The following is a 24,233-nucleotide window of genomic DNA, read 5'->3' on the forward strand; positions in this document are numbered from 1 at the left end:
ATTGCAAGCCAGAGATGGCCTGGGCCTGGGCTACCTGTCTCAAGGTTGCCGCTGTGAGCGTTTGCAGCGGTCTGTAGGAAGAGTCTCAGTGAAAGTCCAAATGACTATCTTCTTTCTTCTGACCTTAGTGAGGCAGTCGTTAGCATCGTCATTATCACTAGGGCCCAGCACGTGGCAGGAGTGTCACATCCTCGTAGCAGTTCTCATCTCACCTGAGTACAGGTGACATCGAGGCTTAGAATGAAAGCTGTTAGGTGCCGCCTCTGAGCCCACGTAGCCAGTAAATGACGACACGTGTAAGATGACATAGGACGGGGACCCACAGCCTCTTCTATGCAGGATCCTCGATGAGCACAGGCCTCTGGGTCAGTAGCCAGCTTTAAAGCCAAGTTCTGCTACTGATCCATTCCCCTCTCTTGTTTACTTGTCTTCGAGCCTCTGCCCTCGTCTGTAGGGAGAACTAGAGCGCCTACCTCTGAGAATTGTTGGGAGGATTAGTGAGTTGCCTCAGTTTTGACTTTGCATAGAGGCAGGCCGGCAGGGAACAGGTGTTGAGTGGTTGCAGGTTTTCCTTTGCCTCCATCTTCAACAGTGTACAGTGTGGGAAAGGCACAGAATGGACGGGACTGCACAGAATGGAATGGAATGTGTGGGATAGGACTGGGTAGGACTGGGACAGAAGGGGCCGGACCGAGCCAGGTAGACTTAGAAGTTAGTTTCTGGAATGAGAGACTAAAGAAAGGCTGATGCTAATTTGGGATTCCAGGGAATAAAAATAAAATGTCAATTCTCTTTTCAACTGGAATAGGTTGGTCTGCCATGTTTTATCAGAGTCCTCTGCATACTGGCTGCGTGAGGGCAGGGACCTGGTTTATCATCAGTGTCACTTGTCTCAACAAGCATCCAGCACAACCGGCACACACAGTAGAGGGTTGTTAAATAAATGCTTATCGAATGGATGCATGGATGCGTGAAGTGCTTATTGTGTAGGATTCCTTAGAACATTAGGGCAGGTGCTGACCTGTGACACCATTACAGAAGTTTGGTTAGCTTTAGGTCTGGTGTGTTTTCCAGCCCTATAATTGGAAAGGTGTGAGGTTTTGTTCCTCTCTCCCTGTCCCTGAGTTATTTAATGGATTCTTCAAGGAGATCTAACTTCTCTATGGGGCCCATACCTGCTTTATTGTTAAATATACGCAGTGAACCCAATTACACAGCAGACACGAGTCTGAACATCGGATTAGACATGGTATCTGATAGCTAATGAGATTAAGCACTTTGAACTCCGAAAAGACTGCCGGGCACATCTCAAATTCAGTGTAACGAGTGTTCATTATGCTCTTGTTGCAGGGTGGCCAAACCTTGGGCTGCTCAAGGTTCCTTCGTTATTCCTGTGTGGTTCTTTCAAACACGCAGAAGGTCCATGGTTGTTGCTAGGCTACTTTACTGTATTGATGCCCTGAGTCAAACAATAGCGTGTCCTTTGAAGCAGTAGACACATGATAGAGTCTACGAGTGCCTGAGGGCAGCCTCCCAGGTCAGCACTCTTTAGGATTCTAGATTAGGTACTGGAATTAAAGGGGGGGAAAGTGTACACTGTCTGTTTCTTGGTTTCAGTGATGAATTCCGCCTCTTCTGTGTGGTCGGACCTGTGAGTCCTTGGGTCCCCCGTGTCCCCTGAGCGCCCCGCATTGTGCTGGCAAAGAAGCAGAAGCCATTTTCTGCATCTCAAAGAGCTTCTAATCTAGTTGAGGAGGGAGCACTTGAATTTCTAGGGTCAAAGAGCTGGAGTGTGGGAAAGCAGAATGCTTCTGTGCTTTTAAAGGGATAAGATACTCAAATTAGAACCCTTTCATTGATTTTTTTTTTCCTTTTGGCTTCCAGCAGTTTATCTCTTAGTCTTTAATTACTCTTCCAAAGTACTTTCATAGCACAGTTGGCAAAGGATAGTTGTAAGTTTAGGAGTATGAACTTGGCTCACCCAGTTATCTTGGAAGCCTGTTTAATGTACCGTGATGGGGGGAGAAGGGAGCCCCCGGGGGCTGGCCCATCAGTTTGGAGTAGGCCTGAATCAGCACAAGAGTTTTGGTTAATCTTGTATGAATAATTCAAAGGCCTTATTTGTATGTTGTATGTAGAAGGAGAATTGGTAATTTGGGGAAAGTAATATTCTTCTTTTTCTGATACGCACTTTTTTTTTGCTTAAATTGTGCCACCTCCTGCCCAGTTTCGTGGAAGCTGGGTTAGTCCTGAGCAGCGTGCATGCAAAAACTCATGTCATCAGAGCATAATAACAAGTTATCTGCAAGGGTAAGAGTGAGCACTTTGGCCAGGGGAGATCCTTGGCTGTACTGTACCTTTGACATAAAATGGAATAAAGACTCAGCTCACTCCTGTTGCAGTGCTGTTACTGAAGCACCAGTAAGGACAGCTTTTGCTCTTGGAGGGAGATATCCTGTGGGTGATGCTGGTTTAACCAGGTGCCAAATCCTCATCCAAATCCATTATTCCTCCGTGTTTCTCAGGAAACCAGAACTTTTTCAAAAGACACGAAACTTAGAGCTTTTAATTTTTCATTCCCTGTCCCCCACTGACAAGCAAGGAAAATGGCCTCACCGGGAAATGGGAAGGTGCTTTGCATCAGTCATGTTTCCAGTAGAAGGTTAGGTGTTTAATGTGGGAACTGGGACTCAGAACACATTAGAAGGTGTGATGGTTTTGTGTGTCAGCTTGGCTAGGCTGTAGGACTCAATTATTTAGTCAAACACCAATCTAGGTGTCGCTAGGAAGCTTTTTGTAAATGTGGTTAACATCTACCATCAGTTGACTTTAGGTAAAGTACATTGCTCTCCGTAGCATGGGTGGGCCTCGTGCAATCAGTTGAAGGCCTTAAGAGCAAAACCTGAGGTTTCTCAGAGAGGAAGAAATTCTGCCTCAAAACTGCGTCAATCCCCACGTCAGTTTCCAGCCTGCTAGCCTGCCCAGTGGCTTTCAGACTTTCTAGTCCCCACAATTGGGATAAACACAGAAATGTAGGGTATATCCTTTATGTCCATACCTGTACACGCATGTATGGATATCTCTCTATTCATCGTTAGATACCTTGTATCTGCCCTATTGGTTCTCTCTCTTTAGAGAACTCTGAGTGACAAAGGGACGCTGGGTTCCTTCCTCCTGCCCTACAGTGGGAGGATCTCCATCTCTGTCTCTGTCACACCATTCACCACGCAGAGTCGCACGTTACAGAGGGAGTCTGTGTGCTGAAGGTGTGGGATTGTCGGGAGCTCCTTTCAAATGCCAGTACTATCCTGAACACCCAGAGGGGGAAGGAAGATGCTGAAAACAAGAGTTAGGAAGATACCAAGAACAAACATCGTTCTGACTCTTCCGGGAGACCGAAGTAATTAGGAGAATTCAGGTGATATGTAACCTGTTGATCATTCAGAACTGACGATGGCCCAAAAGTACAAGTGCAGGCGATTATGGAGGACTTGGGTGGGGATGGGATTTACGTGCAGAGTGATGTGAACCAAATAGTTGTAAAACTTGCTGTCTTCAACAAGGGCTTGATTCACATGCCAAATTATGAGAACACCTGTAGAATGTTGTCACCTGTGGGGGCTTAACCTCAGTGGTAGAGATGGACGCGGTTGGCAACCCTAGAAGGGTGGATATATGCTTCCAGACGTGTAAACTACAAATTCAGTGGCAGAGAGACCTAGAGGTGCTGGGCCGGAGATAGAATGCTTGAGGACGTGGGGGCAGGGTCTTCCTTCCACTCCTCAATGAAATATGCCTAAAGGAGTCCTTTTCTGACCCTGTCCCTATGGGGATCTAGGCGGAGGTTGTGCTGTGGCTTCTGCTCTTTGCTGTGCTTGGTCTGGCGGTTAACCTTTTTTTTTTTTTTTTTTTTTTTTTAGATTTTATTTATTTATTTGAGAGCAAGAGAGAGAGCAGGAGAGAGGGGAGGGGCAGAGGGAAAGAGGAGCAGCCTCGCCACTGAGCAGGGAGCTAGACGTGGGGCTCAATCCCAGGACGCTGAGATCATGACCCCAGAGCCCCAGTTAAGATTGTTTTTCAAAGGTGGTTAACATTCATTAGCATTGACGTCTTTTAAAAACTGGGTCCTGGTTCCCTTCCTGTGGGGAAAGGAGATGTTATATCTGGGGCAAGGCTGGATCATCTATTTTTTAAGCAGTGCTTGACTCTCTGAAGCAAACAGAAACAAAGAAAAATTGCAAAACAGAAACTGTGATAACTGTACCCTGAAGATTTGGCTCATTAGTGCTGAGCGGGTCTTGCCTTTAGGGTATATACCTGAGGTTAGTTAAGGTCTTTCCCTAAGTGGTCTTGGTTAGGATTTTGCGCAGTGTCTGCTATGAATATAACTTGTGGAATAGGCATTTATTTCTGTGTACAGCTTGGGGGCTCTGGCCGAAAAAACTGAGGGTCTTTGGGAATGAAGACTCAAGACAGTTGTCTGTTCCTTTGGGAGTAATCAGGTCACACTGGGATTAACCAAACGTTGTCACGGTGAGGTTGACCTATGAAGATGGTGAGGGAGCCGCGGATCTACGGCTAGAGTAAGGCTTCAGCAGATCACTGTTTTGTTTTCCTATACTGGGAAGATAACCTCCCAAAACTGTAGGTCTGTGTGGTATCGCTATGGTTATATAGGTTCAGCTAGGCAAAACCATAAAACCTGCCTTAAGAGCGCATCTCACGATTTGCTGTCCCATTGATTTTGCTTCCTTGGAAGCTACTTGAAATTCTTTCAGCGGCCGGGTTGAAGAGTAAATGCACATGGGTGTGCTCACGCGTCCCTGAATTGTGTCTGTAACACAGTCCTTGAGCGCTCAGAGGATCCATGCTGATTCACTGTGTTTGGACCTGAGTCCAGATGTGATGCTGTTTAGTGTAATTCCAGTTAGCCAGTATATGGAAACCCAAAGTAAAAGAGCAAAGAATGTGAAAGTTGGAAGATAATTGGATGTGCTCTGAAGGGAGCAGAGCAGACAAACAGAAACCAGTAGACCACTGCCCACCCATCCTGATGGCAATGAGCTAAACATTTACCCAGGAGGAAAGAGAATTGTGAGTGGCCGAAGTAGATAGGACCTAATGATTAGGCTCCTCTCTTCTGTAAATATTTCTGAAGTTCATGGTAAAGAGCAAAAGGGACTATAGATGTTCAACATCTTTTTACTCTAAGTCTCTTAAAGGAATGAGAGACTGAGATACTCTTTATTTTACTTCGCAAGGTTGGTTTCAAACCCCTAGACAGAATGTTTGTTCTTTTTAAAACAAATAACTCCAGGCACAGAGATTCAGGTATCTCTTTCAGTGACTCTGGTTTATTCCATGATTTAGAAATTCTTGCATCTAACTTGATTTCTTTCCTTTTTAAAGATTTTATTTATTTATTTATGAGAGACACAGAGAGAGACAGACAGACACAGGCAGAGGGAGAAGCAGGCTCCACGCGGGGAGCCCGAGGTGGGACTCGATCCCGGGACCCCCGGGTCACTCCCTGGGCCAAAGGCAGAGGCTCAACCGCTGAGCCATGACGGTGACTTGTAATGAAGAGAGATTTTTAAATTTGAATGAAGTCAAATTTATCTTTACTTCTATATCCTATTTAGGAAATCGTTACCACAAAATCTTAAAGATATTCTCCTGTTTTGTTCTAGAGGCTTTATTCTTTTTACGTTTCACATTTATGTGTATGATTCATCTGGAAGAGAACGTCTATATGCTATTGGAGGAGTTGATAAAGGTCACACACACCCCTCTCCCTCAGCACCATATTTTAAAGGCCCATCCTTTCCCACTGTGCTGTATGGGCACCTTGTTGTATATTAGATGACTTTGTAGGTTAATGTCTGTTTCTAGATGATCCGTTCTATGTCTCTTCTTTTTTTGTTTTTTCCTAAAGATTTATTTTTAGAGCGTGTGCACGTGAGCACCGGGCGTGGGAGGGGCCAAGGGAGAGAGAGAGAACCCAAGCAGATTCCACACCTGCACCGAGCTGGACCCTTCAATGTCCACAAGCATTTTAGCCATAGGTTGTTTTTCACTTTCTGACTTACTGAGTTGATAGTGCACGCTGCGGTGCTTGTGCTCGTCCTGAGGAGCATCCATGCTGCCGCCGGAGGATGTTGGAAGGCGAGACGAGAGTGTCGAGCTGGCACAGACTGGAAGTAGTAATGAAATTGCTGCTGTTTGAATGAATTAGAGCTGAAGCACTTCTAGGGACAGAAGCCTCAAGCTACAGAGAACGAGGGAGAATTTTACTAATTCTTAAGTGGAGTCTTAGGATGAAATCATCTCACTCCGTTTGACAGTTGGGTTATTTAGTTGTCTGTTTTAAGAATTAATTTTTGGAATGACATCTGTAGCCCTGATGAGGGCTGGTGAATTTCTTTCCCCGAAATAGAAATCGTGTCCAAAATGTCGTTTCATGACAACAGTTAATTAACCTGAATCACACATCAGATAATGCTGGCAAATATGACAGTACAAGAACTTGTGGGAGTTAAAAATGGAAAAGGGAAGAGCAAATAAAACAGGAAATCACAGTTTTAAATGAAGTTTTTGCCTTCTTCAGTAAATAATAAGTGGGTTTCGGTCGTGGTCAGTTTCCTTTTTAATTGGGCAGGTCTGCTTGTGTGTTCATTGCTGCAGGTAACTAGGTGAATCATGTCTTTTTAGTATTAGCAAGAGCTGCCACCGCCTTTGCTCCCATCGGCTGCTCCCTGAGTGACTGTCCAGACGTCCACTGGGGCATCAGGCCCCCGCCCCCCCATTCACTCCATCTCTTTTACTGGAAATGACAAAATGATGCCCCTCCGGCATGTTTGTTTGCCCCACACATTATTTTGGAAAACCGTTTAAAACCGGGAGATAAAAGTACTGACTTTTCCTTGGAAAATGGGATGAATGGAGAGCAGTGGGCCCCCCACTCCCGCGTGGTGACAATTTCCTGTGAAGAGGGGGTGCTCAGCAGCGAGCCTTGGTTTACCTGGCTGGCCTGAACCTGTCAAGTGATGTGCCGGTCCCGGGAAACGTGTTGACGTGTGTTCCACACACCAGGGACGATTCTAGGGATGTGATTAAGGGAAGCAACCTCCGTCTGTGGTTTATTGGTAGGAGAAACTGTAAACTCTACAAGACTTTGGCTCAGTTGTCTTGGTGTAGCCCCGGGGTTTCATAAATGTTAGGATAGAAGGAAGCTCTCCCTTAGGAAGATGAACGTGGCAGGCCCGTGCACGATGCGTCGAGGAGGATGCTGAGTGCTTGAGGAAAAGACCGTCGTCACACGTCAGGGCCAAGAACATAGATTTAGGTGGTGGCAGGGGGAACAGAAAAAGACGTGGCCCTGGAAACCCCTTGGGATGTAGACTGGCAGGGGGGAAAGGGGAATGGGGAACGGCGAGTTTGGTGAGTTGGAGGGGGTGGTAGTAGGTGACAGGGTCCCTTCTGCTTCCCAGTCTCGGCCTTCTGATGGGAAGGCGCCTGAAGCTTAATTGTATTCACGATTTAGCTAAGCCAGTAGCTACCCTGAGTCTCTCCCTTCTGTTTCTGGACCCCAGGGCCAAGACCATCAAGAATACGGTGTCTGTGAACCTGGAATTGACGGCGGAAGAATGGAAGAAGAAATACGAGAAAGAGAAAGAGAAAAACAAGACTCTGAAGAATGTGATCCAGCATCTAGAGATGGAACTGAACCGATGGAGGAACGGTAAGGAGGAATGAGGCATGGACGTGTGTTTGCCTTTTCCTGGGGCAGCCGGGATCCTGGGTCACTTGGGGAGGAGGGGACGGTGGTGGAGCTCGGTCCCGCCTCGCAGCAGCCCGTGTGCGCGAGTGAGGTTTTCTCTCTGCCCGAACCCCAGTCATTGGCGGACGTGTGTGCTTCGTGTGGGCAAGTGGCTGTTTGCAGGGTTGCCTTATCTCTTTCCGATGACGTGCTCCCCGATCTGTTATTGCAGTTCTCTCTGCTAGCCCCAGCTGAGGTTTAGAGGGCAGGGCTCGAGACTTTGTGGCTCAGATTGCTTTTGGTTAAATGAAAAATGTCATTCTCTCCTATGTGAGTCTTATAATTGATTTAGGGTTAAAAGTCAGCTTTGACAAATATTTGCAATTGGTGGGGGGGGAGGAGGGCGTCCAAGGGATCTTCATGCTCTGCTTCTTCAGAGCCAGAAATAGAGGGCTCCTAAAGAAGCTCTGTACTAAAATGGAGTCTTACAGGCTTATTTCGTGACTGTGTTTTTTTTTTTTTTTTTTTTTTATTCTCCGAAAAAACATTCTCTTTGGTTTGTTACTCAAAGAAAATATCTCCGAGAGCTGACACACACTGGGTGGGTGGGTTGTGGGTGAGGCGTTGAAGAGGGGTTTCCAGATCCAAGTGCAGACAGATTATTTCGGAAATTTTAGCATTGTGATGGAATTAGAAGGTAGAAGTCTTTTGCTTTTTCTTTTCTTTTTCTTTTTTTTCTTTTTTTTTTTTAAACTGAACAGGCAGGCTGGTGTGTGTAGGGCACAGTGGATAGCTGGAGATTCGGATGCTGTGTCCACTGTACCTGAGGCGCTGCTGCAGACCTCAGTCTCTTGGGTGAGCGTCGGAGCCTGGGGCTGCCCGCAGGGTTGGGGGGAGCCCGCCTGTAGGTAACTGCAGACTTAGCGCTTCTGCGTTTGCCGCCGTGCTGTGCTAGGAAAGGTGGGGTGCCGATGACCTACTATTCAATGGAAAAACAATTATGAAGCAAAGCGGGATTCAGGAGAGGTTCGAGAAGTGACCTAGTAGCCTAAATAACACAATTCTTTTCTTTTTGGGAGATTTTCTAGCTGCACACATGTTTTGAAAGCGGCTACAATAATTGAATAATTCAGCACCTGGGGCCCGTGGCTGATTCCTTGCGATTTGGCAGGAGTTAGGAGAGTGGGGAGGGATGGTTGGCAAGGCAGGGAGCGGCCGTATGAAATTTTGTTCTATTTCTGGGATCCTCTTGGGTCAGTTCTCTGCTGGGCAACTGGAACATTCAGTAAAGCCTTTTGGTAAAGGGAGGGAGCCTGGTCTAAGAACACTGTGCAGCGGGCAACTGGCCTTGTTTTTTTCTCTTCTGTCCTAGCCCTTGCCAAGCTCTCACCCTGCAGTGCTCCATCTCTCCACCAGCTCTGTCCTCAGGGGTCTGGCCCCGCCGCCCTGTTTGCCTACTCACCCTCCTGCCCGGGCACAGTCCCTTGGCTTTTGGACTTTTAACTTGGCATCGTTTTAATTGTCCCTCTTCATTCACCTTGTAGAGCTACTCAGAAATATACGGTTTTCCATGTCCTACGGGGTGAGAGCCTACATAAGCCCTTATTTACAGAATTTGGGAAAACTCATGTATGGTTTCTGGCACGTGATAGACTTTCATAGATTACGTACACATGCCTTTAATCCATTGCTGGAGAGGAAAGGGTGAGCCGTCAGTCATGGTCTCTGCACTTACGGAGCTTATGGTCCTGCTGAGGGAGAGACTCCAGCCAAAAAGGGAAAGGATAAGGGACTAAAAGTTATTACAATGGGCCCTGACTTTGAGAAGCCAGTGAAGGCTTCCCCCAGTATGCAACCTAGGGAATAGCATCTAAGAGAAGCAGTTAGGAGCAGCAAGGTCGAAGTGGGAGTTGCGGGTAGAGGGACCTGCACTGACAACATCCCCCGGGGACAGCCTGGATGTGGGAGCTGGGGTGGGGCAGTCGTGGCCTGAGATGGGTGGGAGGGGTTCAGGATTTCATCTGGGAAGCAGTGAGAAGCCCTTCAGGGATATTAAACTGAAGGTCATATGATAAGGTTTGCAGCTTTGAAGATCTGTTGGTTGTTGGTCGTATTGGAGAACGGACTGGAGAGGGGGAGGAGGGCCAGGAACAAGGATGGTCTTCCAGGGATGAGGTTGCAGTAGTTGGGTGGAGAGACCGGGCAATGGAAAGGGAGAGACCTGGGCGGACCAGAGAGGTATGCAGGAGGTGAGATCAGCAGGCCTTGCTGAGGAGCTGGCCCTGGGGAGAGAGTGCCAACTTGACTGGCTTGCCGAGATGGATGGAGGGTGGGACCATTTACTGAAACAAGAAATACCAGAGGAGAACCAGACTGAAGACAGATGAGGTGAGGAGGGGGCTTTGCGGTGCCCCTCGAACATCCAGGTGAAGTGCCAAATGAGGAATTAGGTCCAAGGGTGCAGCGCTCGCTCGGAGGCACTGGCTGAGCTGGAGGAAGAAAGACAACTTGAACTTGAGGAAGTCCATGAAGGCATGGGTAGGGGTGAGCTTCCCTATAGAGAGGGCGGGCAGGGAAGAGGAGAGGGAGAGGGTCTTGAGAGCGACCCCCTCGGCCATTACCCTGTAATCCCTGAGTGGGGGTGATAGAGGAGGGGATCTGTGGAGCCCTCCTGGCCTCCCAAGCTGACATCTGTGTCTTAAAGACAATTTTTTTCCGAAAGCAAAAGTTGCAAACGTAGAGAAGGAGCGTCGGTGATACAGATTTGGGGCTGGAAGTGCGGCTGGTAGAGGTAGAACATCGTGGGGCTGGTCCTGGGAGCAGCTGTGAGCGCAGGACGACCTCAGGATTAACGGTCGCGCGTCCAGCCACACAGCCCCGGACGCTGGTCCTGTGCCTAGGCTGGGCCCTGAGCCCTCAAGCAGCCCTCGAGGTTTGGTCCGGCCGGAGACTCACCCACTGTGGCTGCGCCCCGGACAGGGCAGGGCTGTGCGTGGAGGGCGGCGGCCTGCGCACAGCCCTGCCGAGGTGAGGGCTTGGCTCGCTCCACTTAGAGGAGCGTGAGACCCGCCACACGGGAAGGAAGGCCCTGGGAGCGCCTGCGCCAGGCCTCCCTCCTCACGGCGGCGAGCGGGGCTGGTTGGTGTCCCCGGAGCGTGGGCTCCTGAGAGCTGACGGAGAGGAGACGCGGTGCCCCCACCTGTCACCTGTCACCGAGGGACAGGGGATTTCTGACTTTCTTCGGAAACTCGAAGCGAGCATCGGCTCCAAACTTGGAGGAGCCCGCGGCCTGGTTCGCGTCCCGCCTGGGGGCTGCACAGGCCAGCGGCGGCGTCGGGTGGTGCCGTCCCCGCTGCCGAGGGGGGCCCGTCCTTTCGGGTGTGCCCGTGCCTGGAAGTCCGGCGGTTGGATCAGCCGTGGAAGAGCAAGAGAAGACGCGCGTGCCTCCCCCTGCTGCGCTTTCCCCTCTGTGCTGTTCTGTAGACTGAGGCAGGGAAAGAAAGGACTGGAAGGGGTAAAATCGCACGATGTCACAGTGGCAGGTTGGGTCCGGGCCGATCCTGTGAGGCGAGGAGGCGGATGGAAGTGGGTTGTCCTGGGACCCGCTGCAGGAGAGGGCGTTGGCCGCCCGAGGTCGTGGAAGTGGAATGACCCCCCTGTCGCGAGCCTGCAGGCCGCCCCCCCCCAGCCCCCGCTCCGAACCAGCTTTGAGCGCCTGCGCCTCGGGGCCTAGCGCAGAACACAAGGCTGCCGGTTTTGTCCTCGGGGCACCGTGGAACTCGGGGCGAACCCGCCACGCTCGGCCGTGCCTCCTCTCTGCGCCTGGCATTGGGCAGGCGGGCTCAGGACACCCGCATGCTGGCTGAAGGGGAGGCCCTGCCTTGATTTTGTAAGGAAGGAAGAAGGAGGGCCAGGCGCCTTGGGGTGCCGGGGTCGGAACGGGTCGGAACGGGCCCTGCCTGCCTTAAGCAGAACAGGAAGGCACGCGGTATCTGTGAGCGACTCAAGAACCCAAGAAGAGCCGAGCAGCCGGCCTCACCTGGCAAACCTGGGCCTACTCAGAGGCCAGGCCTCCCAAGGGGCCGCGCCTGCCGTGGATCCCCTCTCGGGTTTCCTCCCCCTTCCTTGCACCCCCTTCCTTGAGGCCCAGAGGCCTGGGAGAGAAGGGAGCCACTGCGCGTGGTGCTGGGCCCTCCGCTGGGCCCTCCGACCCGTCCTCCACGCCCTGGAAGATGGAATTCCTCACAAGGAGAATGGGAGCCGAGTGAAAAACACCCACCGGTCCACGGCACTCTGCTAGTGACATCTTGTGGGCTGAGATCGATCGACAGTCCTTGGAGTCTGGAAGGTGTTGGCAGCTCAGCCTCAGGAGCTCTGTGCAGCCTCTGTGCTTACGGACAGATAGATGCAGGAGGCGGTTGCCACGAGCAGGATTGGTTTTGGGGTTTTTTCCTTCCCAGCTCTGTTGTTTGCTCATCTTATACATGGAAAGGACTTGAACATAGGGTTGGATTATGAGTGAGTGAGTTATGGCTCCCGGTTCACCCCGCCGTTTCCCCCCAGTTCATCCCAAAGACTCTTGATGGGAGGATAGGGAGGCGGTGCTGGAATCCCAGGGCCGGGACCCTTGGAAAGGGAATGGGCCCACTTTCCCCATTGCTGCCAGGTCGGTCTTTACACGTGCCCCCTCTTCTTTGATAATTCTTTGAATTTTGCCCTTATTTTTTAAAGATTTTACTTATTTATGAGAGAGAGAAGCGGGCTTCCTGTGGGGAGCCCGAAGCGGCCCTGGATCCCAGGACCTCAGCATCACGCCCTGAGCCGAAGGCAGATGCTCAACCACTGAGCCCCCCAGGCGCCCCTGAATTTTGCCCGTTTAAAAGTGGCCACATCCTACGGGGGGCTTAAGAAGTCAGAAAAGGAGGCCCTGAAGATCCAGGTGTCAGAAGTACAGGGAAGTGACCCAACAGTAGGGCACATCTGCAGTGTCTCGTGAATAATTACATACATTAAATAACAGAATGGATGTGGATTTACCCCATCTGCTGAAGTCATGCAAAGAAATGATTTCATCACAGGCTGGGAAGGCGTGGAAAAATCGGCAATCTCTCTCTAGAACAGATTTGTTCTCCACCATTTAAAACCTGCCAGGCCAGCAGGCTTGCTTTCCCTAACTGGCTGAATCTGTAGCCGGGAGTCTGATCCGGGGCTTTGTGGGACTGTGTGGCCTCGCGTAGCTGGCACACAATTTGCTCTCCTAGCATTAGAGACGTCGAGCATGCCGCCCCTCCCCCGGCCTGGATTCAGGCCTGCAGTAGGAGCTCAGAAGTTAGCGTTTCGTTGGAGACCCCCTGGTTTGTCAGGCTCGCTTCTCTTGAGAGCACAGCCAGACTCTGTAGAAAGCCTGACCGCTAGGAGCTAGAACGGTGGGGGCTGCCCAAGGGGTCAGGACTGTGAAGAGATTTCGGCGTCCTGGGTGACCAGTTTATTAGAAAATTACTCTAGAAGGGATTAGAAAATGTCTTAAGCTGCTTACAGTATTTTTAGGAACTAGGGTGAGAGATGCTATTTGTGTGCAAAATAATCCCATAAAGGAATGACTTTTTTTTTTTTTTTTTTTAAACCTCACATTTATATAATGACATCTTGTAGCCAGCTGCTCTTACCCATCTGGCAACTTAAAGATTTCCTTTTAGTTTCTTTGATATAGAAATTACCTGCCATTAGGTCTGCCACTGGGCCTGTTTAATTGGTATTAAAAGAAAGAGCCTCCTTTGCCAGATCTGCTGTGGTTTCTGACGGAAGCTGTGAGTGACCAGCAAATCTCTGCCCCTGGAGTTGCAGAGAGAATGCAATTACCTTTCTATGTTCTCCAGAGGCTTTAGGGACTCAATTTATGAAAAGGATAACTAGCTCGTTGCTATTTCATGTGTGAAATTTTAATGAATTACTGGCAGTCTAATGGTTTTCTTCTTCTTTTTTTTTGAAAAAACAAGAAAAACCAAAAAGCCTGTTTTAGAATTTTTAACTAATAGCCCTAACGAGTATTTTTGATTAGTCTGCCATCCTTGTTTATTGCAATTGATGGATTTTTACTTTTTGTAGAAACGCTATTTATGCCCTCGGGAGGTTTTCGTTTTATAATTAAAATGCTCTGCAAACCTTGTAGGTGTGCTCCTAGTGAATGCTCCTGTGTACACACAAATCTTTTTAGTCCTTAAAGGTAATTACATCTGACAATAGGAAATGCCAGAATGCTTATTTAAAGAAAGGAAAGGTTTCTAGTGGGAGTGGGGGGAGCTTTCATTGTAGAAAATCAGATGCTTTACGGTATTATAAGCTCTTTCCCTATAGACAGCTGGTATAAAGCCTCGGGGAATGAACTAAGAGAAGGAGAAATTTGCTTTAAATGCAAAAAGGGGAATCAAAATAAAAATAGATGCTCATCTTCATTTGGTGGTCCTTTTCCGGTCTCTCCCCACCAGATTTTAGGACATTTTTTTTCCTCCGGGGTTTGTTTGCAGCTGTGTGCCTTGTCACAGTCGGTTGTCCCATAATCACCTCGTGGGGCCTTCTCTGGAGACTCCGTCCACTGCAGTGCAGGGAATATTCTCGATTAACGTGGAGAGATTGCCATGGAGACAGATTGCCTAGTGTCAGGTCTCGCATAGTGCTGGGAATTTACAATCCCCAGACGTGTTTGTGAGCCGGACAGTGTAGTTACCAGGGACGCTTCTGGAAGTCATTTCCTCCGTCCTTTGAAGGGTAGCAGTGTTGGGGAGAACCAGCTCTCCGTTCCTCTCTGGGCAGGAGCTGTGCTCTCCTACGGATGCCTCCTGCTTTTGTTTCCTGCGTGTTGCTGCTTTGTTCTTCTCGGCCTGAACGGCTGCTGTAAAAAATAATCCTGACTGCCTGACCTTTGGAATATAAACTGGGAAGAGCTCCCTGTTTAGATGTAGCTTTGTAGGGGACATGTTGATGCTTTGATTCAGAGAATTGTTTTAGAGAAACCAGAAAGTCGGCTAGTGGTTTCGAATATTGTTTTAGTAATCACAAAAATAAGCCTGAAAGGGACTTGTGTAGTTACATTGTGTTTTATTTTTGGAATCGAGCTACAACCACAAAGGTCTTGTGAAGACCTCAGCAACAGTAATCTCGGAACAAGTAAAAAATACCTGCAAAGCGCAAACAGTTGATAAATCGTTAGGGCGAGGACAGGATAAGAGATGGACTTTAAACAATAATAAGCTTTTGCTTTTTTTTTTACGTAGCCTATGGTAATTCAATCTTTAAGAAATGCCGTGTTAAAGGAATCATTATTTTTCGTCCTTTACGAAAAAGCAAGGGAAGAGGTTAAGCAGAAGATGGACTTGTGATTAATTAGATCAGTTAAAAGATGCAGCGTGGCTCAGCGTCCTGCCATGGTACCGGAGATGTTAGCGAGGTTTGTCGAGTACGTTCAGGGTGCCTCGCGGCAGAGCATTGGCTGCTTGATGAACCGCTGTGTTCTTGGACAACTCTGGTACTCAGTGATGCTGCAGTTCCTCAGTGGGGAAAAGGGGCAGATTTAGGGTCACTGGCCAGTAGGCTCTAGGGCATCATCCCTGGGCTCCTTAGCTCACCCCAGGCTCGTGGTGGCACTGGCTCTCGGCCATGTGGAACCAAGGAACGTGGGGACTAGGTCTCTTCCAGCGGTGTTTGCATCTCGCCTCTGCACTCGGGGCAAGTTGGCATAGGATGATAGGACTATGTTCTGCTGGTTTCTGGTCTAGTGCAGTCAAGAATTGCACCTTCATCATGCTTAAGCTGCAAGATTAAATTCATGCTGCACTGGATTGCCCTGTTCACAAAGTTCAGAAGGTAGAGCTGAAAAATTAGAGATACAGTCTAACCCAACTAGGGGAAAGAGTCACCAAAATGTTAGTGGTACGCATCTCTGGAGAAGGATCAAAATTGGGAGGTAGGGGTGAAGGAGGGCTTTACAGTTTTTGTGTATGTAATTTGTGGTTAGAAAAAGATAGATCTATATATTTAGGCAAAAAAAGAAATCCTTGGGAACTAGAATATGGTACTGCTTTTATAGCCTGTGGATTTAGCAGGCCGGAGAGAATATAGATCCTTTAATTGGATGAAATCCAGTCTGTACTGCAAGGTCCTTGATGGATGTTTTAAACCAGGAATTGGAACTGAATGAAATATTGATTTGGTTCAGGTTCAGTTCAAAGACTACTCTGATATTCTGGTTTTGTTTCAGGTCAATAATTTTAGAAAAAGGCGTAGGTACAGTACAGTCTAGATGAGCTTCAGAAGGAAAAAGGGTTGGCTCAGTCTTACATGCAGCAAAGGAATACTTCATTCCAGGTTTTGCTTCAAATGGAACTGTGACACAGAAACGAAATCACTGGATGTTAATTTTATTTGACAGGGAGGCCTTCCTACCGTTTTGTGATTATCAGGTGAGATTACGAAATCTTAAGCAGCAAAGCTAACCCATCACAAGGTGTTTTGTTTATATATTCAGATAAATGTGTGCAGTGTCCAGGTGGCTTCCTTGAGGCGTGTTGCATAGTGTTAACAAAGCCACAGATGAGGAGATCCAGTTCTTTTTTTTTCTTTTTTTTAGAAATTCCCTCTGTCTTAGGGCAGTTTTCCTGGGGACTTTCCACAAAATGCATTTTATGGGCTGAGAACTGGGTGAGGCTTGGAACATTGCAGACACTCCCTGATTGTAGCAAACTGAGTGTGAAGTCGATGGTAAACATTGTGATGGAAAAGTATGTTTGGTTTTGGTTTGCTTTCCAAAAAGATGTTTGAGAGACTCAGTTGGGCCACATGGTTTTCATAGAATCCTTTTTATGCAGTCTGTCTTTGCAAGGTGATTTTCTGGTTGTGGCTGGCCACTGACCAGCCTGAGAACTTCCCTTTTGCCCTTCAATTTGAATAGTCAAGGTTTTTTTTTGTTTTGTTTTGTTTTGTTTTGTTTTTTTGATGATTTTATTTATTCATGAGAGACACACAGAGAGAGGCAGAGACACAGGCAGAGGGAGAAGCAGGCTCCCTGCAGGGGAGCCCGATGTGGGACTCAATCCCGGGACCCTGGGGTCACGCCCTGGGGGCCTAAGGCAGTCGCTCAACCACTGAGCCCCCAGCTGCCTCTTGAATAGTCAAGCTCGGTAACGCTTCCTTCAGAGGCCTCTGCAAACACTGCTCTGAAGACCGAGAAGTAGTAGGTGCCAGTCTGCAGACTGAGAAGTGGTATGCAGGGTGTCCGCGCGATATTCTGGACTGGCTGCTTTTTCTTTCCTGGATCTACTTGACATCATAAGAAATTAGTGTAGTTGAAGTCTCCAGGTGAGCCAATTAATTGTGACCTCCTAGGGGAGAGGATGATAGTAGAACGTGTGTTTGTGTTATGTCAGTCAGAGCTCCCGGGTCCAGGGCTACCCTGGTTTTCTGCTTCAGATTCAGAGGGTCTCGGATTCAGACGATTACGGTCCTGGAGTGTTCCCCTCAATAGTGATGAATTTCCTTGATTTGACTATTTTTCCTAATGGAATGATATCCTAATTAATTGGTAATTAGGATGCCTCAGAGGTCTGTTTGCCTGTGAATCAACCACTAGATAGAATCTGATTCCAACAAAACCCCAGAATATTCCCCAAAAAAGGGAAAGTGTCTGCAAAAAATTCTGGATGTCCCTGCAAGCTGTATTAGTGAAGAGTTTGTGTGGTTGGTGGAACCCGAGTATTTAAGTGATGCATCACGAGACAGGGAGTAGTATATAGTCTTCTTCCTCCTTAGACTAGTTTTTTTTTTTTTTTTTAATTTTTTTTTTTTTTACTTATGATAGTCACACAGAGAGAGAGAGGCAGAGACACAGGCAGAGAGAGAAACAGGCTCCATGCACCGGGAGCCCGACGTGGGATTCGATCCCGGGTCTCCAGGATCGTGCCCTGGGCCAAAGGCAGGCGCCAAACCGCTGTGCCACCCAGGGATCCCCCTTAGACTAGTTTTGATCAATTAACTACCACCTTCCTTGCCAAATAAAAAGAACACAAGCTCTGACTTTCTACAACAGCTCTCTATTGTGTCCTCTGTGTCTTTTCATGGGAGTGGGTATTTTGGGAACTCTTCCTGTAGGGTTACATGCTGAATTTCTTCAATCCCCAACCCCTCTTGTGCTTTGCAGGAGAAGCTGTGCCTGAGGATGAACAGATCAATGCTAAGGACCAGAAGACCTTGGAGCCCTGTGATAACACCCCCATCATAGATAATATTGCTCCTGTTGTTGCTGGCATCTCTGCAGAGGAGAAAGAGAAGTATGATGAGGAGATCTCCAGTCTCTACAGACAGCTGGATGATAAGGTCTGTAGCCAGAGATGATAGTCTTCACTCCGGTACCTAGGCGGAAGCTGGCGGGTCCTAGACTTACTGGCCAGAAGCAGCTTCCAGGCCCATGGAGCTGCTGTAGGGCTGCAGACTGACGTTTATGTCTGTCTCCTTAATATCTGCCCTGCTCTTGATTGGAACTTGACTCGTGTGGAATGGAAACTTTCATGGAAGTTTGATCGGAAGACCTGGAGAGTTGGTCTAGATAGAGAGTCTTCACTCTGGACATGGGACTGGGGCTGATCACTGCATGATCCTTGTGTAATTGTCTCTTCTATTTTTCTCTGGGCCTGTGCCTCCCCTTTTGAAAACTTGAACGGTAGTGCCAGCTGTAGGGACAAGGTGGTGACTCCTAAAGCTAATATTCTTTAATCATGTAGCTCTCAGGCCGTGGGATGAGGAACCAATGGTAATGGCTTGTGGTCTGACAGCTTTGCCTTTATTGGTGAATCTGTTTTCAGGGGCTTACTCTTGAATGAAGTAGTTGGAACATGCTGTTAGGGATGTCCAATTCTATGCCAAACTTTTGGGACTCAAAAGTCATGTAAATGCATAAGTTGGAATGGAAGAAAAGAGACCTTGGAGAACACTGTATATCATTCGTCCCCAGTGAAGGTCGGGTTAGGAATCCCAGAGGCATAGGAAATTAAATTGATGTCTCATGTGATCTTGGCATATTGCCCTTGGAATATTCTAAATCCTTTCGGTTCATTTCATCAAGGTTGCTGATATTTTTAGTCTGATTTAATCTTTTCTGTTGTGGTTCAGCTTGGAGTGCTTGGGGACACCTCTGGTTTGGCTGAAACCGCTTTGTTAACATTGCCATTAATCTTACGGGCCTGGCTATTCTGAGTGAAGCTCAGTCCGTATCACCTTTACAAGCAAAGTGTGAAGCTAGTTCTGCTTATCTGTGACTCTGGGAATTCGCATTGTAACCACAGTGTTAAACTGGGGGCACCCCGCCCTTCTGGCAACCTCTTTGATGAGACAGTCACACCCTTAGAGCGGGGTTAAGTGCCCTTTAGGCACTTGACATACTGTTATCCTTCCATGTCTAACCAGATACGATTATGCAAAATCTCAAAGTAAGAAAAAAAGGAGATCAATAGTAAGGTAACAGTGGATGCAGTTTCTTGATTTCTCCGAAGAAACACTATTGTTTAAACCTACTACAGTTTCCTTTTTCATTTTAGAATTGATAGGTTCACTTTAGTAATCCCTAAAGAATTTCAGATGATGAATGATAACCTGGTTCTATACTTTGTTTTCTATGAAAGGACTCCTGCCATGGTTGGAATGGGGATCATTTGCTTTGGTAGCCTAAGGAGCTTTCAGTGATCCGAGAGAGACTTTAGAGTCTCGGATGCAGCTTCTGGAGTGTAGTGATGAGGACTGAGTCATGAGTGAGGGAAATGCCATGCTTGGGGGTGTCCAGTTGGTAGCTGGCGGAGCTGACCTTAGAGTCTCTGCCTCCTGATGACAAGCCTACAGCACTCCCTATGACGTCATTTTCCCAGAGCATTCACTTGGAAGACCCTCTAAAGCACACATTTCAGGGTTAGCGTTTGTGTTCCATCACAGGGGGTCTCTGAGATCTGAGAGAGCACTGACCAGCCTCAGCGACAGAGGGCACCGGTGCTGTGGTCTGACCTTAGTGACTCTCCCCTTGGGCTGCCTGGTGATGCCTTATCAGCTGTCATTCTTCCTTGTCCTCCTCTTAAAGGTTCTAGAAGGTTTTTCATGCTTCTGATGAGAGGTGGTTTGATAGTTTTGAGAATCTGCGAGTTGAGGCATGGCATCTTTATAGGTTATTGAGTGGTAGAGCTGAAAGTATCTAGGTCTAGATGAGAAGCTAGCCTGGGCGGGTCGGGGGGATGGGTTACATGACTTGGCTGGTTTATATCACCCGGAGGTGGCAGGGCTGGAATGAGGCTGTGTATCTTTAGGCTCCCAGTCCTGTGGTCATCTCGTTTGGGTCTTAGCCCTTTACACGAGGAGCTTGTCAACCCTCATGAGTCTAATTATAGAATGTGGTGGGAGAAAGACTATATGTGGTCTCCTCCCAGCTGTTCCCTCTGCCCCTCCGCGCTGTCTCTCCAAAGGTCTAAGGACAGGTACTGTCCAAGGCAGGACCGTGTGATGGAAAAACATACACTTTAGAGTCTGACGTGTGTCTTAATAGTGCTGAGGCTTGGACTGATGAATGGCCTACCCTGCTGGTGGTACTTTTCTCATCTGCCACATGGGGCTTGTATCTGGTTCCCCCCAAAAGTTGTAGCAGGGATAAAAGTTTCTGGGGGTGTAGCAGTTGCTCAGTAAATAGTAGTTTCTTTCTTTCTCTTCTGGGTTCTGTTTACTTATGGGAGAATGTCATCCTGTGTGGTATCCGCGGGGTGGTGGTGCAAAGGTGGGTTGCAAGCAGAGTTACAAGATGAGCAAGTTGGCGTTGGCACTGTTTCTTTTGTTTTCTCATCTCCCCCAATACTAGGATTCTATTGGAAATGTGTGAGAGGAATTAAGTGCAAGTAGAAATAGAAGTTGAACCTTATTTCACTGATTACCATCGCAACAAAACGTTTTTTATAATTAAAGGTGGCCCGTGACCAGTTGGCAACTCACCATTTCAGATATATGAACATTCAAGAACAAGAGTATTTTCTGAAAAGTGCTTTGGAATCTGTTATGTATGGACTAGACCTTAACAGTCAGCATCAGAGTGAGCTCGTTCTAAGGAATGCACTCGAGTGTATAGACGTAGCCTGTGCAGCACATTTTATTCTGGAGGTTTTGAAAAAATTTTCAGGATTATGATAGACTATGCTCATTCCTTGGAGAAGTCGCCTTCACAGAGGCTGAGTGTAGTCTTGGCAGTGTCTCTGGTACAAGTGATTCGTGGTCTTACAATGTAATCCCTGCTCCTCACATCCTTCCCAGATGGGCTGATGGCCCTGTCTCCTAACGGTACCTCAGAAATCACTGTACCTGCCTTGTCACCTGTCAGAGAGGAAGCCTGCGATCTTCAGGCTCCGAGTGAACACAGAAGAACAAAGGGCGGGCTTCACTGTTGTGCTTCTCTTCTGATTTCTGTCCCTTGTAGCCGTTGCTGATGTGTCCCAGGGGAAGGGATGGCAGCTCCCTGATGTTAAACTCCTCCAGTCTTTTATGTTAAGTTGTTTAATATTTATGTGCCAAGGAACATAAACACAAAATTGTTCCTGGTAACTGACGTTCTAAGTTTATAAAGTAGAAGAGGAAATATGCCCTACAGAGTAGTCTCCTAGTTGTGCAAGTACCATTTTTTTGGCAGTTTCACTCTGGTGTAATTTCCCTAATTCTCCTGCCAGAAATTGGATTTGGGGAGGAAAGTCATAAGTATTTTGTTGAACCATTAAAGGAACATTGGAGTGAAAAGTTCGGTGGAAACAAGGCTCCCTGAACAGAAAAATAAAGCCAAAAGGTGTCCTCCACAAAGGACAATGAGATACAGATCTTGTAATCCTGATTTTAGAATTTTCTTGCTCTATGGAAAGTGTCACACGGAGTCCGTCTGATTTAAATGTATGCGTAGACCCCACCAAATAGGCCAGAGAATATCCCATGGACAAGTGCGGTTCTACGCCCCAGGCCCTTGAGTTCACCCCTGAACACTGGAAAGGGCAGAGGGTGTGGCGCGTGGGTTTTTACAAGCTGCCCTGAGGACGCCTGGGTGGCACCTGGCACAGAGGGACCCAAGGATACGGAATCCGACTCTGCTTGGGGTTTAAAGCCCGGAAGGGTTGTCAAATGGGATTTTCCCTGTTTGTAAGGGAGGGATACATGTGAAGCCAAGTCGTTCTCAGCAGGCTAGGCGTCACATTTGCGTTTTGAATTCATGACAGTGTTTGTCGGGGAAGGCTGAGCCTGCTCTGGTTAAAGGCTGTCCACCTGCCGCTCTGCCCGCACTGGGGGGACCTGGGGGCACCGCACTGGGGGAGCAGACGCGATTGCCCTGGGCGGCCGGGCGGCGGGAGGCGCGTAGCTCTGGCTTTGGCGCAGCAGCACCTAGTGGCAGCAAGTGAGAGCGAGGGAAGCACAGTGGAGAGGAGGTTTCCCACTTTTAACGATAGGCCGGAAAGGAAGCCCTCATGTTTCTGCCTCCCCCACTACCTTGAGTTTTTTTTTGTTGTTGCTGTTTTTTTCAAACTGGCAAGAAAATTAACTTCTAATCAAGAGGGAGAGCTGCTCATGCCCAAGATTAATTCTCTAGTGCATGTTTTCCAATCTCTCTAACTAAGAGATTTGAAGTGGAAATATTGGTCTCTCCTACCGATCATGTGGCAGCATTCCTGGTCATTGATGTGTTTGACGAGATTTGGAACATGAATATATTACAGTGCAGATGGTTAGAAGTTCACTGTCTTATTTTTTTTATTAGCATCTTTGAACTGGGAGGCATAGCTCCAAAGTCCCTTTCAATTCCTAAACCCTAGCTCTCTGATTTCTGGATGAGCAGAAATTGAGTTGAATGTGCAGGCTATTATATATCCCAGAAAACCCAGATGTTTCACCTGCTGAGAAAGGTGGGCACAGAGGTGTTTTAACCCAATCAAGATCCCAGAGCCAATCTCTCATCTATGGGGAAGCACCACCATTCCCCTCATCTTATTAGCAAGCTTACAGCTGGCATCCTGGTATCCCACTGTCGTCGGGAAGCCAGGATATCAAAAATGACATAACTAACCCCAAAACATTAAACATGATGTTTCGTTTCAGGATGATGAAATTAACCAGCAGAGCCAGCTGGCTGAAAAGCTAAAGCAACAGATGTTGGATCAGGACGAGGTAAAGAATGCAATAAATTTTTTTTATGAAGTTCTCTTATTAGTCTTTGTTGTTGATGTTTGTTCCAGAAATTTAATTTGCAAAGAATTTTTTCAAAAATCATTGAATCATGTGGACATTTCTTGGTAGATTTCCTTTCAGTGCCTGTTAAAAGCTGATTTTAGAAAATAAATGTCTGACTTTGTAGAGCTCTGAGGTTTTGAGAGTGAGTAGCTGGTTGCTGCAGTGAGTCTTTGAAGTGCAGAGATAAAGGAGTTTGGTGCTTGGGCAAGGATGATTCTGATTCCACATACCCAGTGCCCAGCACTCCTCCTGTTGCTGGCTATTTTCTTTTTTTTTTTTTTCCAGCTTTGCAAATCAGCCAGCTCAGGTCTTTGATGCACACTGTGTTCTCATGCTATCTCGTAGGAAGTAAAAAAAATAAAAATAAAAACAAAAGTAGAGATGGAGGGGAGGGTGAAGCAAAGAGGAAGGGGCTCCAAGGGCTCAACTGGTATGTGTTTAACATAGTAAAAAGGAGGCAAATTAAAAAAAAAAAAAAAAAAGGAGGCAAATTGTTTTCAGCCTTTCTGTGGATGGCATTCAGTCCTCCAGTGAACGTGCCAAGTATTTTACAAACAGGAACCTAAGTAAAGGTTAGATAGCCAATCTGTCACACATAGATGATTAGTGATTCTCCTGCTGAGGACCATCGAAATATTTTTTTTTTCTCTTCTGTGCTTTAGTATGCTTTCTGCTTTGTTGTTAAAATGCTATGGATGGGATCATATGATACAATTCTAGCAGGTGGCTTGGGTTCATGTCCTCAGTCCCAGCCTTCCATAGACCTAATTCTCTTTATAGCCATTCCTTTCTCTTCCTTTTTTGTTTTCCTTTGTTGTTCCAGGGCAATGACCATACCTCCTGTGCAAACAATACCCTTGGTAGGGAGATCATCTATGCCTTTGCAATCAGATCAATCATTTTTAAATTGATTTTTGTCTTAACTAAAGTTGGGTCTTCCATCTGCTTGGTGTTCCCTGCCTTCTTCCTCCTATTCTATTCCTTTGCATTTCCAACTTGGTACAACTGTCTATGATAAACTTCCTTTTTCTTACAGTTAAAACTCAGGATTTTTTTTCTATTCTACCAAGGCAATATATGTTCTATATAAGAAAAATCAGAAAATACAATAGGCACAAAGATAATGAACACATCCGTAAGCCTAGTCATTCACTTTTAACTAATGTTAATGTTTGGGATATGTCCTTCTACACATTCATGA

At 47.3% G+C, this 24,233-nt stretch overlaps 1 protein-coding gene across 1 annotated transcript in view; it reads left to right on the forward strand.

Annotated features, from left to right (window-relative positions):
- Window positions 1-24,233, forward strand: part of KIF5C (kinesin family member 5C) — a 148,750-nt gene that overhangs the window by 79,255 nt on the left and 45,262 nt on the right. The window contains exons 11-13 of the mRNA XM_072789139.1: window positions 7,593-7,741; window positions 17,949-18,124; window positions 22,901-22,969. Coding sequence (XP_072645240.1) covers window positions 7,593-7,741; window positions 17,949-18,124; window positions 22,901-22,969 — 394 coding nt within the window. The remainder of the gene's footprint in view (window positions 1-7,592; window positions 7,742-17,948; window positions 18,125-22,900; window positions 22,970-24,233) is intronic.

Source organism: Canis lupus, chromosome 20, assembly GCF_048164855.1.
Source record: "Canis lupus baileyi chromosome 20, mCanLup2.hap1, whole genome shotgun sequence".
NCBI lineage: Eukaryota > Metazoa > Chordata > Mammalia > Carnivora > Canidae > Canis > Canis lupus.